This window comes from Lemur catta, chromosome 22 (genome assembly GCF_020740605.2).
Source record: "Lemur catta isolate mLemCat1 chromosome 22, mLemCat1.pri, whole genome shotgun sequence".
NCBI lineage: Eukaryota > Metazoa > Chordata > Mammalia > Primates > Lemuridae > Lemur > Lemur catta.
The window spans coordinates 5,920,119-5,937,193 of record NC_059149.1 but is presented as its reverse complement, the minus strand read 5'-3'; the positions used below and the strand labels follow the sequence as shown (position 1 = coordinate 5,937,193).

Here is a 17,075-nt window from a genome sequence, read left to right as displayed (position 1 = left end):
GGTGTCCCAGACTTTGAGAGTGGAGGAGGCTTTGTTTAGCTCAGCAAACGTCTCCCAGGAAAAACGTTCCCCAGGCCTGATTTAATCCTGACCCCAAACGACTTGAACCATCCGTGTAATAATTACAGCTCTCACAGAGCAGCTCGGAGTGCAATATGCTCAAGAAAAAAATAAACGGGCACACTTACGTCACCAATGGCTTCCTCCTTACCTGCCTCCCGACCTCGCGCCTGGTTAGGTACCAGCCGCCTCCAGCCTGCAGCGCTCACTGACCGCCCTGCAGAGAGCTTTCGGTTTTGGAGGCTGTGCTGAGTCCCGGGGTCCCCTCCAGCGGATGTTCCCCCTGCTGCGGCCACCACGGGGCCCCTCAGGACGCCCATGCCAGTGAGTGCCCCTCAGGAGGGTTTGTGGCCAGCTCTGGCCTGCTGGGACCTGGAGCACACAGGGGTAGCACTCGAATCCCAGAAGCCACCTTTCTGCCTCCTTCCCGCTTTACAAGGAGGGACACTGACGCCCGGGCGCGGTGTCCTCGCAGACAGGGACAGAGCTTAGCAGCCGTCTGCATCTTCCTGTCACGTGCCCCTGTGCCCTGGGCCCACTAAGGGGATTATGAAAGTTGGGTGCCCCTCCACCCTCCCTCCCTTTGGCCTGGTTCTGGGCTGACAGACGCATTGCGACAGCAGAGGATCAGCTGTTTGCATAGACTGTTGACGCTGGAAGGGTCTGGAAAGCCCTTCTAGTGCCAGCCTCTCATTTTACAGAAAAGGCTTTGAGGGGGTGCCCTTTGCAGCCCGGGAAGTAGACCCGAGGGCCTTGGGACCAGCGCTGGGGTCGCCTCTCCCACTGCTGCGACCTGCTTAGGCACCTTCCGAGCCAGGAAGCTGCTGCCCACTGCCTAGGTTTCTCCCGGGTCCAGCGGGCCAACCCGGCCTTCCGCGGAGAGAGGCCGGCAGCCTCCGGTCAATGTCAGGCCTGGCTCTCGCCATTAGCTTTCCTCTGACACGGATCTTCCACGCACAATCTCCAATCCCCCCAGGCTAGAGAATCCACTCGATGTGTCTCAGGTCCCTTAGCACCCAGGACAGCGCCTGTGTATACAGGCGAGATCGCAAATGCACCAGTGCCCTGCAACCTGTCCGTGGCTGGCCCAGCATGCCACACCTCCTGGGGGACTGGGCACCTGCCATGGGGAAGGCCCCCCACGGCTGCAATGGCCGGGACCCCAAAGCCGGTTTCCTGCCACTCCTTCCTTCCACAGAAGCACAGGAGCCTTGGGGAGGTTTCAGGGACTTTTATTATTACTCTTTATTTTGGTTAAAGCCAGGGAGGATGGGCAGACTCTTGGTCCCTTTTGGGGTGCATTCCTCCAAGGCCAGCCCACCCGCCTCCCCCAGTCCACCCCTCCCACCTGCCAGTAGCTCAGAGTCACCTGGGTGAGGAGACACCACCCCATTGGCCATGGCCCTTGGGCAGCACCAGCGGCAGCGCCAGGCTGCAGGGTTACCCGAGGAGAGGAAGGGCCTGTGTTCCCAGAAGGCTGCTGGGTCAGCAACCCCCCTCTCAGGACCTCTTCCCTGCCCTGAGGGACACCCCCCTGCCTTCCTGCCAGGGGTGCCCCTTGGTGGAGGGAGGCTCTGAGGTCCTCTCCAGCCCTTCCTCCCCTCCCCAGCTGGGACGCTCCCTTCTCTCCAGGGGCCTGTCTTTGCATGGGCACCAAGGACACCAGGGGGGTGGCTCGCAGGTGCAGCCTCTCTGCCTTGCCCTCCTGGCACCCTCCACCTTCCCCAGCCATGGGGTCCTGTGTCTCCCCGTCTCAGGGGCACGCGCCCTCAGGGCAAAGCGGAGGAACGAGGGTTTCTGCAGCTGGGAGGCTGTGACCTTGAGCCTGGCTGTTGGGGCTCCTTCTTCACCCGGCCTTCTCGCTTGCCTCCCTCCCGCCTGGGCTCCGGCCCTGGCAAGTGAGACGCTTCCCGTGCAGCCATCTGAGGAGTGTGTCGGCACCGCTCCTGCACTCAGCCCGCAGCTGGATCACAGTGGCACGTGCGGTACCCCACGGCCATTTCCTGGCTGCAGAGCCTGGCCCTTTTAGTGTCCCTGTGCACCCGTGGCCCCGCAGAGGCACAAGGTGGCAAAGGGGTCTCCGGGTCTCAGGAGGTGTCTGTGTCTCCCTCTTTGCTCCCCCTCCCGTAGCTAGACTGGCCGTCCCCTCCCTGTGCTGCTCCTCCTCCTGCTCCTCCTCCCCACCCCAGCAGCGTGGGGAGGGAGGCTGGCGGCCCGGCTCACACACTGTGCGCGCCCAGGCTGAGCACCGAGAAGGCGGCGCGGTGCTTGCGGAGCAGCAGCCGGATCTTCTCGTCGTCCGAGTCGGGATCCAGTGGCTTGTTGTACTCGTCATCCTCATTCTCCGAGGTGGCCCGGTCCCCGCCCGCCCCCGCGCCGCCAGGGGCCCGTGGCGTGGAGGACGATGGCTCCAGGGCGCTCTTCTTCCGCCACTTGGTCCTCCGGTTCTGGAACCACACCTGGGGTGAGAGCGACAGAGGATCACACACACGCACGTGCACGCATGCACACATGCACACTCGCACACAGCAGGCACACCTGCACACACATACGCACACATGCACACTCGCACACGGCGGGCACACATGCACACACACGCACACAGGTACACTCGCACACAGCAGGCACACATGCACACATGTGCACACAGCTACACTCGCACACAGCAGGCACACATGCACACACATGTGCACACAGGTACACTCGCACACGGCAGGCATACATGCACACACATGTGCACACAGGTACACTTGCACACAGCAGACACACATGCACACACAGGTACACTCGTACACAGCAGGCACACATGTACACATATGTGCGCACAGGTACACTCGCATACAGCAGGCACACATGCACACACAGGTACACTTGCACACGGCAGGCACACATGTACACACATGTGCACACAAGTACACTCGCACACGACGGGCACACATGCACACACGTGTGCACACAGGTACACGCGCACACAGCAGGCTCACATGGACACACATGTGAACACAGATACACTCACACACAGCAGGCACACATGCACACACATGCGCACACATGTACACTCGCACATGGCAGGCACACATGCACACACATGTGCACACAGCTACACACAGCAGGCACACATGCACACACATGTGCACACAGGTACACTCGCACACGGCAGGCACACATGCACACATGTGCACACAGGTACACTCGCACACAGCAGGCACACATGGACACACATGTGCACACAGATACACTCGCACACAGCAGGCACACATGCACACACATGTGCACACAGGTACACTCACGCACGGCAGGCACACATGCACACACATGTACACACAGGTACACTCGCACACAGTAGGCACACATGCACACACATGTGCACACAGGTACACTCGCACACAGCAGGCACACATGCACACACATGTGCACACAGGTACACTCACGCACAGCAGGCACACATGCACACACATGTACACACAGGTACACTCACACACAGTAGGCACACATGCACACACATGTGCACACAGGTACACTCGCACACAGCAGGCACACATGGACACACATGGGCACACAGATACACTCGCACACAGCAGGCACACATGCACACACATGTGCACACAGGTACAGTCGCACACAGCAGGCACACATGCACACACATGTGCACACAGGTAAACTCACACAGCAAGCACACATGCACACACAGGTACACTCGCACAAAGCAGGCACACATGCACACACGTGTGCACACAGGTACACTCGCACTCGGCAGGCACACATGCACACACGTGTGCACACAGGTACACGCGCACACAGAGGGCACGGGGCATCTTGAGGGAGACTCCACACGGAGGCCAGAACTGGAATCCTGGTTTCTGCAGGAAAGTGACTGGCTCAGCAACAGCAGACTATAAGAATCCTCTGTTCCTTCTTGGGAGGAGGCAATGACATAAAATACAGAAACACCGTGAGTGAAGCCCTCCAGCCCCGCTCACCCTCCTGTGGTGGGTCTTCCTCTTCACGGCCACCTGGGCACGGCCACCTGGGTGGAAGATTCTGGAACTCCCGGGGAAGGGGTCCGCCCGGGCTGGGTGGCACCAGTAGGCGCGTACCAGTCGCCCCTCCTCTGTGGGCTTCATAGACCCTCACCGAACGTCATGGATCATTTCGTTAGAAAACAGCCCAGCGTCGCTGCCCGGGGCAGCACCCAAAGGAGACCCCACAGGAGGGGCCGCATCACTCGTCCCGCTCAGGGCCACGGGCTTGCGCCCGGCGGACTGGCTGGTGGCTGGTGAGGGGGCTGGAGAGGTGGGCGGCTCCCTGGAGACACCAGGCCCCTGAGCAGAGCCGGGGCCCAGGGTCCCAACCCACCCCAGCACCTCCTTAAACCTGGCTCCATGCCAGGGGCGGGCAGTTCCAGCACAGCCCCCGCTGAGTCCCTTAGGAGAGGGCCAGTGTCAGAGCGGGGAGTGTGTGGAAGCGGAGGCAGGTTTCCCAGGCCTGTTTGGGGGCAGTCTGGGTCCCGCGGTGGGGACCCAAGGGCACGAGTCCTCCCGCCCTGACCGGGCACGGGGCTGCAGGGCTGCAGATGCCTGGGAGCCCGTCTGGTCCCCGTGAGCAGCAGCAGGAGATGCTGCCTTTGTTTTAAAGACCGGTAAACCGAGCCTGGCGCCTTGCTGGCTCATGGATCAAGCCTGAATCCAGTTCTAGTCTGGCCCAGAAGCTGCTGTCAGTCCTTGGAATTTCTGGCCAAGTCAGTGTTGCAGGGTGCTGGGGAGAGGCATGAGGCTGGAGTCCCGCAAGTCTGGGTGGAGTCCCAACTCTGCCCTCAGCACCCGGCCTACTTGACTGCCGCCTGTGCGCTGGGTGGTAACACCGGGCCCACGTTGCTGAGGATGAAACGAGGCCCTGCATGTAAGGCTCTCAGAACCTGGCTCAGTAACCACAGCCGTGCTTTTTGCTGTGGCAAATTATTTCAGGCTCTAGGGTTAGGTGGGCAGCCGGGACAGCCTCCCCTGGAGGAGCTGGGAGTTGCCGGGAAAGGCTCCTCCCAGCAAGGCAGACTCACCTTGACCTGCGACTCAGTCATGCCCAGCGAGTATGCCAGCCGCGCCCTCTCCGGGCCGGCCAAGTACTTGGTCTGCTCAAAGGTTTTCTCCAGCGCGAAGATCTGGTGCCCCGTGAAGGTGGGCCGGGTGTGCTTCTTCTTGTGGATGCTGTCGCCTAGGGGGTCTGGGGCTGGCGGGAGGAAGGGGGTGCGTGTTAGCAGGAGGCGTGGGACCCGGGACTATCACTGCCTGCCAGGTGCCAGCCTGGCCCTGCCTCTCCCTCCCACGGAGAAGCGACTGAGTTGCCAGGGCATCGTGACACTGTTCCCCTGAGCTGCCTGCCTGACATTCAGACAGCAGTGACTTTGGCTTTGGCGGTGTCTGGGTGGGCAGGGGCCCTGGGAGGGCAGCTGCCCCAGTGTGTAAATATTTACGGTCTCATGACTCTGTCTGAAGTTCTCACTACTCAGTGATGCTGCCTTCCCCTGAGGGGCCGTGGGAGCTTCCTCTCTGTCCCCTCTTCAGGTCACCTCTACCTACAATCAGGGCCCCCAGGGCCACCTCTTTGCTCCTGGACCCTGCCTTCCCAGGTCTCCAGGAAAACCAGGGAAGGGCAAGCCTCAAGCCCCAGGTTGCCACTTCCCTATGTCACCCGGCCTGGAAGTCACGTGGCTTCACCAACACTGGGAGTCAGGGCACGGAGGCCGGAGGCCGGAGGCCCCCAGCCCGGCCAGGGCAGCCTGCTGGGGAGGAGCTGCAGGCAGTGGGCTCAGGGCAAGCAGAACCCTCGCGTGCTCTGTGCAGTCTGACAGCTCATGTGACAGGAGGGGAAACTGAGGCACAGGGAGCGGAAGAGACCTTCTGAGAGGCCGTCTTCTTCCTCCCTTTGCTTTAATTCAGCCGCTTTCTTAGACATGTTCCTGGTGAGCACGCGCAGTCGGGACTGACCGAAGAGTGGGAGGGTGTGGAGAGGGGGTGTGGGGGGGCGAGATGGAGTAAGAGAGAGCCAGCTTGAGGCTTAAAGCACCTCCAAACCAGGCCATACGTTTCCAGGAGAGGGGGTCTGAACCCCGCCTGGAACTCCCGGGTTTCTGGTTAAGCCAGGGGGACTGCCTGGGCGGCGCGGCAGACGTGGGGCAGCTGTGCTTTGGGGGCTTCCTTGGCTGGCCCCAACCCCCTATTACAGTGGGGGGGCCCAGAGATCGGCCAGAAGTGGAGGCTCCCTCCACCCCTGCCCCCACCCCCCAGCCCCGGTCTGGGCAGGGCCTCGGTGGCACAGGGACGGCTTCCCGAAGCTGCTCTCACCTCCCTGTGCACATCTTGCCACCTCCCCCAGCCCCCTGGCTGGCAGGCGGGACCCGGAGGGGTTGGGGTGTGTTCTGCCTCCCGGGATGGGGCCAGGGCTCTTTGGGAAGGTGAGGCTGGCCAGGCTTCCTCGCCGGGGGTTAGCATTTGCCTGCTCTGGGTGCACAAGGGGTGGCGTGGGCTCTGGGCAGGAGAAGTGAGGTCAGCTGCCAGCTGGGCCCTGCACAGGGCAGGTGTGGCTGTGGGGCCTTCTCTGGGCTGGACCTCCCCGGTGCCCTGCGAGGGCAGCTGAGGGGGCGCCTGCGTCCAAGCACGGCTGGGTGGGAACGGGGAGAGGGTGGGATTCTGCCCTGCGCCACACTGAGGACACGAGTGTAGCTGTCTGAGTGGGGCTGTCTGATGGCGGCCACGGGGAGGGTCCCCTCCCGGCCCCCTGTCCCAGCCTGGGCGCAGGGTGGTGGGCTGTGGAGGCTGCCCGGTACTCACCGTTGCTGCACGGCCGCCCGCCGCGCCAGTCCGGGCCCGTGTCTGCCCAGCAGTTCCGGGTCCGGGTGGGGTACTCGTTCCCAGCCTTGGAAAAATTTCCCACCTGGGGGCCGTAATAGACCCCCTGGGAGCCGAGTCCGCTGAAGCCGGCCACGTGGGGGTAGCTGGAGAGGAGGCTGCTGTTCGGGGTGGCCACGGGCCTGCTCAGGATGTCGGTGATGCCGTGGGGGGTCCCGGCGGCCAGCTGGGGGCCCAGCCCCGGGGGGCTGAGCTTGTAGAAGGAGTTCTGCACGGAGTACTGGCACACGGGGGCCTTCATCTCCGAGAACTGAGCCAGTGGTGTGTTGTTCAGAAGGAAGGTCCCCTGCAGGTTGGACTCCATGATCCCCGGGTCAGGGGGAAGGAAAGTGAGAGGTCGCGGCTCAGGCCCCTAAACCCTGAGACCCCACGCCCTGGCCCAGAATCTCATGGCAGGACGGCAGGGTCAGGCCCGCCGAGCCCCTGACCACCTGTCCCCCATGGCATGTGGCCGGCCAGGCCAGGGACCCACAGGTCAGCTGCTCCGAAGTCAGGTGCTCCGGGCAGGTGGGAGCCGCCCCAAGGCTCCCGCTCCCTGCCCCGGCCTGGCGAGGGTGGCTCCCCACGCCTCAGCTCAGACCCCCGTTCTGCCTCGGAGCCTGGGGACCCTCCATGAGAAGTTTTCAGTCCAGAGAAGGCACGTTTCCCTGATAAAGACCCGGCCCATTAGAATACGGCCCCACACTGGCTGAGCCGCGCCAGCCGCGTCCCCATTGGTCGCAGCACACACGGGCTCACATTGGCTTTTCCTAGACAAATTGCACTTTGAAAGATTGACTGTAAAATCAGCCAGGGTGTGTGTGTGTGTGTGTGTGTGTGTGTGTGTGACACACACAGAGAGAGAGAGAGAGCGCGAGGGGGGAGAATTCGTTCCAGAACCGCTGTTCGTCAAAAGGTCCACCTGCCTCCAAGTCCAAGTCCAGCTTCTAGGGAAAGGTGAGTGTCTGGGGGCCCCTGAGGCTCCCAGGGCAGCTGGAAGTCCCAGTTCTGCAGCTGCTCCCCTGAAAAAGAGGAGGCCGGGCTCAGAGGTCACTGTCCCGAGCTGCTCCGGCCCCTTTGTGTGCAGATGCCCAGGCTCGGTGGGCGGACCGGCTGCCTCCCCGTGCTGCTGGATGGGGTGAGTGGGAGCTGGGCGCCACCTGCTTCCTGGGGCTCCACGGGCTAACTGGGGAGCCTGCTGGGCAGGCAGCGCCAGGGCCGGGCAGTGGGCAGCTCTGATGGTGGTGGGGTGTTCATCTTCCCGCCCAGCGCGGCTGAAGAGCGGGCGGCTTTGCGTGCCTGTCCTCTCCTCCACCACCAGGCAGCCTGCCCTGAGCTCCCCGTCGGAGTCCCTTCTGCATCTGCGCCTCTGCTGGAGCAACGGCTGCGTGGGCTTGGGGCCTGGGCTTGAAACTCTGATGGCCCCAGGGGGCTGCCCTGAGCCGGGCCGCTGGTCGGTGCTCAGTTAATGTTTGATGCATGGGACTGGATTGACTCCCAGAGCACCCATATGCTCTTTTTTCCTCTAACGAATTTTTATAAAGCACAAGGCTCTACTGGGGCAATGCCTCATTTTACCAACAGGGAAACCGAGCCACAAAGGAGTCAGAGCCCAATTTCCAGGTACTTGGGTTATTTTTATATTGGGCAGCATTCTTTCCTGGAGTTTTTCTTTCTTTCTTTTTTTTTTTTGAGACAGAGTCTCGCTCTGTTGCCCTGGCTAGAGTGAGTGCCGTGGAGTCAGCCTAGCTCACAGCAACCTCAAACTCCTGGGCTCAGGCAATCCTCCTGCCTCGGCCTCCTGAGTAGCTGGGACTACAGGCATGTGTCACCATGCCCGGCTAATTTTTTCTATATATTTTTAGCTGTCCAGATCATTTCTTTTTATTTTTAGTAGAGATGGGGTCTCGCTTGGGCTGGTCTTGAACTCCCGACCTTGAGCAATCCTCCCCCCTCGGCCTCCCAGAGTGCTAGGATTACAGGCGTGAGCCACCGTGCCCGGCCTGGAGTTTTTCTTTAAAAATGGAAACTAGCATGCCACTGGTCTGAACAAGCAAAATGTTGTAAAAAGTAGTGACTGTCAGACAGATGGACTTCCGTCCCCTCCGCCCCCCAGGTGGCCCCAAAGCCCTTCCTGCCTGGCCTCAGCTCTGCAGGGCTGGCTCTCCCAGCTCTTACCACCACAGTCTGTGCCTCGGCAGGTGCGGGGCAGAGGCTGCACTTGGCCGGCCTTCTCTTTGGCCCCGAGCCCAAGTGGTTTCCCATGGGGTCCAGGCTTGGGGCTCAGGGAGGTCCTCCTCCTCCTCCTCACGCAGACCCGGACCCTGAGCCGCGCTCTCTGGAGCAGGGCGATTTGGGTTCATGCAAGGAGGACCTCACAAAGGGTGTGGACATGATTTTCTACAAGTTTGCGTCACAAACAAGCAAAAAAGCTGCTTCTTCATCAGAGTTGGCTTTGCTACCGGGCTGCTCACCACAACCATCTGGGGACTTAACTCTGACTCCCAGTGTGGCCACCCAACCCCACCCAGGCAACTGTGACTCTGAACCTGTGTTTTAAAAAGCCCCCCGGGTGACTCAGCAGTGTTTGGGCCACAGGCCTGAGTGGCCTTGTGGATTCCAACAGAGAGGTGTGGATTGGGATGGGGCTGAGAGTCCTCTGGGGACCTTGGAACTGTGACTTGGTCACCCCTCATGGGGATTTATAAGGCAGAAAATTTAGCCAGTGATTTGATTCTTAAGTAATGCCACACCTGACAAAGGTGTTGGTGTCTGGGAACCCCAGGATGACAAACTGAAGTGACTTTTGCAGCCACTAAATCCATTCCCCTGCTTGCAGACGTGGAAACTGAAGCCAGCTTGGTGACCAGCCTCACAAGAAATGACAGGAAAGGGCCATTTTCTCTCTACAGAAAGAGCAAGTTCTTGAACTTTGAATGGCGTTGAATACAGGGGCCAGATGCCTTCACAGGGAGTGTTCGGGGTCCCCCGTCACTGTATGCGGTGGGGGCCTGGCCAAGTACCCTGGTGGGCCGAGGCGTCCCCTCCCCCACCCCCCAACTTCCCCCCTCCCAACTTCCCCCCTATCCCGTGGTAGCCAGTAGAGGGGACAGGATTCTGCTCTGCCACCTCTCTGGGGGCCTCTCCTAGGGTGAGTGGTCTAATTAAGGGGTCGTCCAGGCTTCCAGGAGGAGCCCCCCCCCCCCCGACAGATTCCACCTGCGGACTCCGGCCCCCACCCCAGGCTCTGCCCGCCCGCACCTCAAGCCCCAGCGACGGGCAGGAAGGAGAGACGGAGCCCGCGGCGAGTCAGTTTCTTTATTAACTTTGACACTGGTTCAGCTGGTGTAGGGAGAACGGTCTATACATCGGAGTGGGGCGGGGGTTCTCTCCCGGCAACAGAGCATGGGGGAGAGTCAAGAAAAGGTTCGTTTCCATAACAATTAAAAAAATCAAGGTAATTTCAAAACTTCTAAAAAGCGTCTAATGTGCAGACTGCAGCATTCTCTAGGCATGGCGCGGCCCCCAGCAGCTCCTACTAGCGGGCGGGCGTGCAGCCGGGCAGCCAAGCCGAGCGGAGCCCAAGCGGCGCCGGCCAGGGCCGCGGGCGGGCGCGGTGGCGCCGGGCGGGACGTGCGGGTGGAGCGGGAGGCCAGCCCTGCGCCGTCTTCGGGCGTCGCCGCCCCGGTGCCACCGCGCGGCCCCCCCGCCCCCGCGGGTCGCCTCTGCTCCCTCGGGGGAGGCCGCGGCTCCTCCGCGCGGGACACGGAAGCCCGAGTGGGGACCTGCTGTCCCTGCGCCCCGCGAGGAGGCAGAGGCGGCCCGGGCAGGGAGGGGCGTCTGTGCTACTTGGAAGGTTTAAGTGTCCCGAGGACACCTCCGCCAGCGCGGGCGGAGGGCGGCGCCCTGGGCAGCGGGAAGAGCCGCCCCTCCGGCCCGTCGCGCGGCGGATTGTGCTGATTCGGCCGGAGGCTCTGGTGGCCTGTAAGGCTCTTCCCTGACGGCACCACGGCGAGGAACGGCCAGCTGGCTCCTTCCTGCCTGGACCAGAGCCCGGCCTGGGGGGCCTCCTTCCTGGCCCCGGGTCTCTCGGTGGCCAGCAGGCCGTCCCGGGCTCCGCTCCACCCCGCGCGTGGTCGGGAGGGTCCCCTCACTCCGCCTGGCCGAGGGGGACCGGCTCAGTCAGTGCGCAGGCGCCGAGGCCGGGCAGACTAGACCCTGCGCCTGCCCCCGGGACCCCTGCCTGCCCGCTGCCCGGACTTAGAGCACCAAGTTGGCTCCGGGAGACCTCGAGTGGCCCTGGCTCTACGCACTGGCCCTACTCCCTTCCTTCCTGTTCCACTGAAAGGCCGTAGCTCCTTCTCCCGCAGCCCGGAGAAGTGCTAGGAGCCGAGCTGTTAGTGCTTTGTACATACTGAAGTGTTTCTATTGGTTTGCATAGTATTTATTGTTTCTCATATACACAAGGCTGATGCTGTACAGGTTACACTTTGGACACGGACTATGATATATGCCTGGAGATGGAGGGAACCTCGTCTCTACTGAACATGCTGGTGCGATCCCGGGACAGCCACCGCCAGTGCCCACCCGAGCCGGGAGACCCTTGCAGCTGAGGCACCGGCTCCCTCTAGCCCTAAAGCAAGCCTGGGGGTCCTCGCCTCAGATGCTTACGTCCCTAGCATGAGGAACCCCAAATGCACTCTAAAGATAGTGATTTTCCACTGGAAGATGATTAATACTGAAATTGGCAGAGACACAACATAAAAAAAATTCCAGTTTATCCACAGGAGATTCTTACAGCATCGATGTCACAGTAGAATCTGCGTGGACTGAGCGGAGGGGAGAGGTGCGTGCGTGTGTGTGTCCTGAATGTCATGTGGGGTGCGCTGGGCGGAGCATCCACCGGGGAGTGGAGGGACTGTCACAACAGAATGGCCACGCAGGGAGGGGAGGCTGGCGGGTGGGACAGGGGATTAAAGTGTGGATACCTCCAAACTGATTTCGCGCCTAGTTTTCTTTTCTTTTCTTTTTTTTTTTTTTTTCAGGAAGCCCACATAGATTTCTGACAGATGAAGTTGAAAAAACAGTACCCTGTACGAAGTCAAAATTAAAACAATTTAAAAAAAAACCCAAAAACAAAAACCATCCCTAGCCATAAAAAAGCCCTTATTCACTTTTGTGGCCCACGCTCTCACGCTGGTTTCTCTCTCTCCCCTTCTCGCCGCGTCTGTCCTGCGCCCGACAGATCCTGTGTTGTTACTAGAGGCGGGATTGAAGCCTGTAGGTCATGCGTGTCCAGTCAGTCGCTCATGCGGACAGGGGGCTGGAGGAAGTCCCTTACGGAGGTCATGCCGGCAGCCTAGAGGAACAGGTGCACCGCTTCCGTCACCGCGGGTCCAGCTCTCCTCAGTGTGCGTGGCGGAGTGTGGAGGTCAGGGGTTGGGTGTCGAGGTGTGATCCTGAGGGACACAGGAGACGAGATCACTCAGCATGCACAGATGCGACTCCCAGCAAAACCCAAGCGCAGAGTCCGAGGCAGCTGCAGAGGCGAGGCTGGGTCGGGAAAAGCAGTCTCCCACGCGAGGCGATGTGCTGAAGGGTGTGGCGCCTGCAGGTGCTGCCCTTGCTGAGATGCCACCCTCCTCCCCTGCCCCCGTGGCCGCCAGGGGAGAAACCCCTAAGGCTTGTCCCTGAAATCCCTAAAGAAGGCTCTCAGGAGCCGCGGCCTGTGCAGCTGGGTTCCACCAACACGCACTGGGTCTGCTGTGCCAGCCCTGGAAGCCCCCAGGGGTGACAGCGCCCCTCGGCTCCCATCCCCGGCTCTTCCCGACGGGCGCCTCTGGCTCCCCTCCCCATGCCCCTTGGACAGACGGCCGGCTGGCCGGCCTGTTGTGGCAGGGAGGGGGGACAAGCAGCGGGTTCCTCCCCAGACAGCTCTGCCTGTGGAGCCTGTCCACATTCTGCAGCTGCAACCCACAGTGACACACTCTCCTGCCCCCAAGCTGGGCTGAAAACGCCCTCGAGTTCTGTCTGCAGGGGCCTTGGGACCGATGGGGACAGGAGGGTGCTTCAGTGAGGAGGTGATGACAGCCTCCTGGGTTGGGTGGGAAGTGACAGGGGGGCAGGAGCTCCTTTGGAGGCAGAGCTGTCCCTAGAGGCTGAGCCCTCCTGGGTCCTCCAGGGACAGGGCTGGGGAGGGGTGGCAGAGGTCGTGACCCAGGAGAACGCAGCTCTCCTGTGGCTCTGCAGGGACAGGCTGCTGTAAAGCTGTAAGACCAGGAACTGCTGCTGCCACCTGGCTGCACAGAGCCATCCCCTGACGGGGAGGACCTCCCTCCTGATGGCCGTCCCCTCCAAGCCCTGCCCTCTGTCAGGGCCGCCTTCCACTCTCTGTGTGCAAGTCCCCCCTGCCACCCTGCTCCACTCTGGGAGGTCTCCTTTCCTGCCACTGCCTTTTGTTTAAGGAGAGCAGAGTCCAGGGGATGACACGAACTCTGGAGCCAGACTGCCTGGGTCAAGCCCGTGCCACCTGACCTTGGCCAAAGAACTTACCCGTTCCGTGACTCAGTTTCCTCTGCTGTAAAGTGAGGGCAATAATAGCACCCGCCTCATTGCTAGTTGTGATGTTTAACAGAACTAAACATACAAAGAGTGTGGGACAGGACATGTCACGTGAATGGGACTGATTGCTGGGCTCTCTGGAAGTGCTCCTGTCTCTGCATGTCTGTCCTTTTTACACCTGCACCTCTCCGCGGCTGGGTTACACACGCTCGGAGGTCGTGCACAGCCTCTGCATGGCCCCGAGCCCAGCCCGAGCTCAGCGCTCCTGCAGTAAAGGACCGTTCTGGGACCTTGAGCCTCGCACAGACAGGCCAAGGTCTCCTGCCCACTGCTGCCCGGCACAGAGTGGAAGAGAAAGCTCAAACCCTAGCAATCACGCTGGCGGGACAGCTCCCGTCACCTCTGGGGAAACTGAGACTCGAGGGAGTGGTGTCGGGGCAGGAAGGCTCTCTGGGGACTCCTGTGCTTCGTGGTGACTCTTCCCTGGGTCCCCTTTGAGAAAGGGCTCACCCTTTAAAATGCTCAGAAACTCTCAGTGGCTGTGCTGGCCGGGTTCCCTTCCTCAGTTCCTCTCTCTCCACTGTTGTACCTGTTCCCACCCTGCTGGTGCTCACAGCCTGTTCCTGCCCCACCCAGCTCTGATGCGAGCAGGTGTCTGGGGACAGACGGTCGACTCAGTCCGCACGGCACCTTGTCCCCTGCCCCCATGGACATGATGGATTAGTTTGGAAACGGATTAAAAGTGTTGGCCGGGCGCGGTGGCTCACGCCTGTAATCCTGGCACTCTGGGAGGCCGAGGCGGGTGGATCGCTCGAGGTCAGGAGTTCGAGACCAGCCTGAGCGAGACCCCGTCTCTACTAAAAATAGAAAGAAATTATCTGGGCAACTAAAATATATATAGAAAAAATTAGCCGGGCATGGTGGCGCATGCCTGTAGTCCCAGCTACTCGGGAGGCCGAGGCAGGAGGATCGCTTGAGCCCAGGAGTTTGAGGTTGTTGTGAGTTAGGCTGACGCCACGGCACTCACTCTAGCCCGGGCAACAAATCTGTCTCAAAAAAAAGAAAAAAGTGTCCACTGTCAGGGTGAGTGCCAGTGACGGGACCACAGTGTCTGAATGGAGAGCATCTCTTACAAAGGGAGGCAGAAGAGCAGCGGCTTTTCAACCCGCAGCTTGCCAGAGCGGCCAGAGGCCTGGGTGCGGGGGCGGGGGCGGGCCGAGAGCAGGGCCTTGCCCAGGCTCGGCGTGAGGCAGGGGGCCACAGGGCGGCCTGCTCCTGGCCCTCCCAGCTGCCTCCCCACACACTGTCCTCAGCAGCGATGACACCCTCGGACTTGCACCCTCCTGCCTGGGCGCAAAGCAAAACCCACCACCTGCCACCTGCTACCGCGTGCCCCACACAAGCACACTTCGACGGAGCGGCAGCTTTCCAGCACCTTCAACGCGACTTCCCTCGCCGGGCCTCGAGCCCAGAACCCTTCCCAGTGCTGGAGTGACGGTGGGCTCTGCAGAACGGGCCTCGCCTGGGGGGCTGTGCTGCCCTTGCGGGAGTTCCACGTCGTTAAACAAACTAACCCTCGTTCTTTCAGGCCATGTTTTAGATAGAAAGTCTCCAACTGAGCCACGTCACTGCTAGCGGTTTGGGAGGAGAATCAAAGTGAGGCGTGACAACTCCATCTTGCACACGTGTAAAACTCAGCCGAGGAGTTTGCGGCAGAGTCTCGAATTCCAGAACTGTGACTTGGTAGGTCGGGGCAGGGACTGGCAGTCTGCATTTTAAGGGACATGGTCACAAGACTGTGATGCAGGGATGCAGACAGCCCTTTGAGAAACGGCCTGCGAGGACTTAACCAGCCACACAGCCCTCACCACGACTGTCCCAGGGCAGTGGTGGCAGGATTGCTCCTTTGTGCACAAGGAACCCGGGGCTGGGGAAGGTCGGTCAGCTTGCCCGAGTCACGTCACAAACGAGGTCTGTGAGTGCTTGCGTGCCAAGGACACGCGTTCTTGTTTACTCTTCACAACAGCTCTCCCAGGTACCATGCCTTTTTTTTTTGGAGACAGAGTCTCACCCTGTCGCCCCAGCTAGAGTGCAGTAGCGTCATGGTAGCTCACTGCAGCCTCAAACTCTGGGCTCAAGCCATCCTCCTGCCTCGGCCTCCCAGAGTGCTGGGATCACAGGTGTGAGCCACCAAGCCTGGCTGGCCATTATTCTTTTTACACTTTGTTGAAGTGTAACACATCCAGGAGGGACTATTTTCATCCTCCCTGGAGGAGGCTGAAGCTAAGGGCAGTTAAATGACTTGTGTAAGGTCACCCAACCTAGAAACAGGAGGGGGCAGGCCTTGAATCTAGACTCCCCAGCCTCAGCTCTCACTCTCGGAAGACAAACAGTCGATTCTCATTATTTGAGGTGGTTATCTTCCTTAACATCACCGTGAACACTGAATTGGCGAGCATGGAACAACTGCTCCTAAGGGAAACGCAAGGTCAGGTTCCTTTGAGCTTCGGGTCACAGTACTTTTATCAACTGATGAATACATAACTTTGCTTTATGTGTGTTTCTGTTTAACACATTAACCGCCGTGTGAGTTGTATTTCACTCACACTAGTTTTGAGCCCGGGGCCTCGTGAAACGAAACCCTGCCGTTGGTTCGTGAAAGTCTTACTTGCTGATGTTCTTATTCTTACAATTCATATTGACAATTTAACTCTAAAAATGTGGATTGTGCTGCATCTAATTAACACACAGAAACTAAAACTAACCAATTAGAAAGGATCGTTTTAAGAAACCACTATGGCCCCAAGGAAAGTTGTTTTCTAGTGTGGCCGTCAGTGTGTTCCAGACACATTATTTAATCTATCTGACTAATCGACCTCTCCACCGTGACACAACTCGTGCCTAAACAAAGCTGACCTAACCCACGTATTCCCGCCCTAAGGCGCAGCCTTCCTGCCTTAGGAAGGCCAGACAGCACTTCAGCCCCACCCTCCCGGGCCATTTTAAACAATCAACAAAACACCAACAAAAAGCACAAAAATACAAAAACTTTGACCCTAAACAGACCACAAGAAGGACACCTGCTTACAGCACCAGAGCCGACGCAAGCAGGCAGACTGTCGACGACCACCTTGTTCAAACTCAGCGGGAATGTCCACACTGGGCGACTCAAATTTCCCGCCGCTGTGTGCGTGTCTGTGAATGACGGCAACAGCGTGGTGACTGGCGGCTGTGGGGTCACAGATACATTTTAGCAACGAGGATCAACCACACATGACTGTGAGTGGGTGGGGTCAGTAGGCCCCAAGGGGCTGCAGCCCTCCCCTGCGTTTCTGCAGCCTGTGCTCCGGCCGGGAGGAGATAGCGCCTCACCAGCCCCCCGTCGCTCCCTCCCAGCCACGTACTTCCCCTGCCTGTTCCTGGCAGAGAGCCCAGCCCTGTGGTCTGGTCCCTAATCGCCTGCGGGGGCTTCAGCTACTTTGCAGATCATCTACAGCAAGTACAAAAATCCCAGCTCCCCTCCTTCCCCCACGGCTGGGCTTCTGGGACGCCCCCTCCCGTCCTGGCACATTG

The 17,075-nt window shown here is 60.2% G+C and overlaps 2 protein-coding genes across 11 annotated transcripts in view; both read right to left on the bottom strand.

Moving 5' to 3' along the window:
* Positions 1-2,279: 2,279 nt before the first annotated feature.
* NKX6-3 (NK6 homeobox 3) lies at positions 2,280-7,266 on the bottom strand. Its single transcript, XM_045535745.1, has 3 exons — positions 6,885-7,266; positions 5,114-5,283; positions 2,280-2,519 (listed from the first exon to the last, which is right to left on the bottom strand). The coding sequence occupies exons 1-3, from the start codon at positions 7,264-7,266 to the stop codon at positions 2,280-2,282; spliced, it is 792 nt and encodes a 263-aa protein (XP_045391701.1).
* Positions 7,267-11,704: 4,438 nt separating this feature from the next.
* ANK1 (ankyrin 1) overlaps positions 11,705-17,075 on the bottom strand; it is a 201,285-nt gene continuing 195,914 nt past the window's right edge. For all 10 annotated transcript variants that reach the window (XM_045535734.1, XM_045535735.1, XM_045535736.1 and 7 more), the window contains one exon: positions 11,705-12,400. Coding sequence is in view for 2 of the 10 variants with exons in the window: in XM_045535735.1 (XP_045391691.1) it covers positions 12,374-12,400 (27 nt within the window). In the remaining 8 variants the exon portion in view is untranslated. The remainder of the gene's footprint in view (positions 12,401-17,075) is intronic.

Coding starts and splice junctions, on each gene's coding strand:
- NKX6-3 (XM_045535745.1), bottom strand. CDS start 7,266: ATGGAGTCCAACCTGCAGGGGACCTTCCTTCTGAACAACACACCACTG. Junction 5,284..6,884: donor CGGGCGGCCGTGCAGCAACG/GTGAGTACCGGG, acceptor TCCTCCCGCCAG/CCCCAGACCCCCTAGGCGAC. Junction 2,520..5,113: donor TGACTGAGTCGCAGGTCAAG/GTGAGTCTGCCT, acceptor CTCTCACCCCAG/GTGTGGTTCCAGAACCGGAG.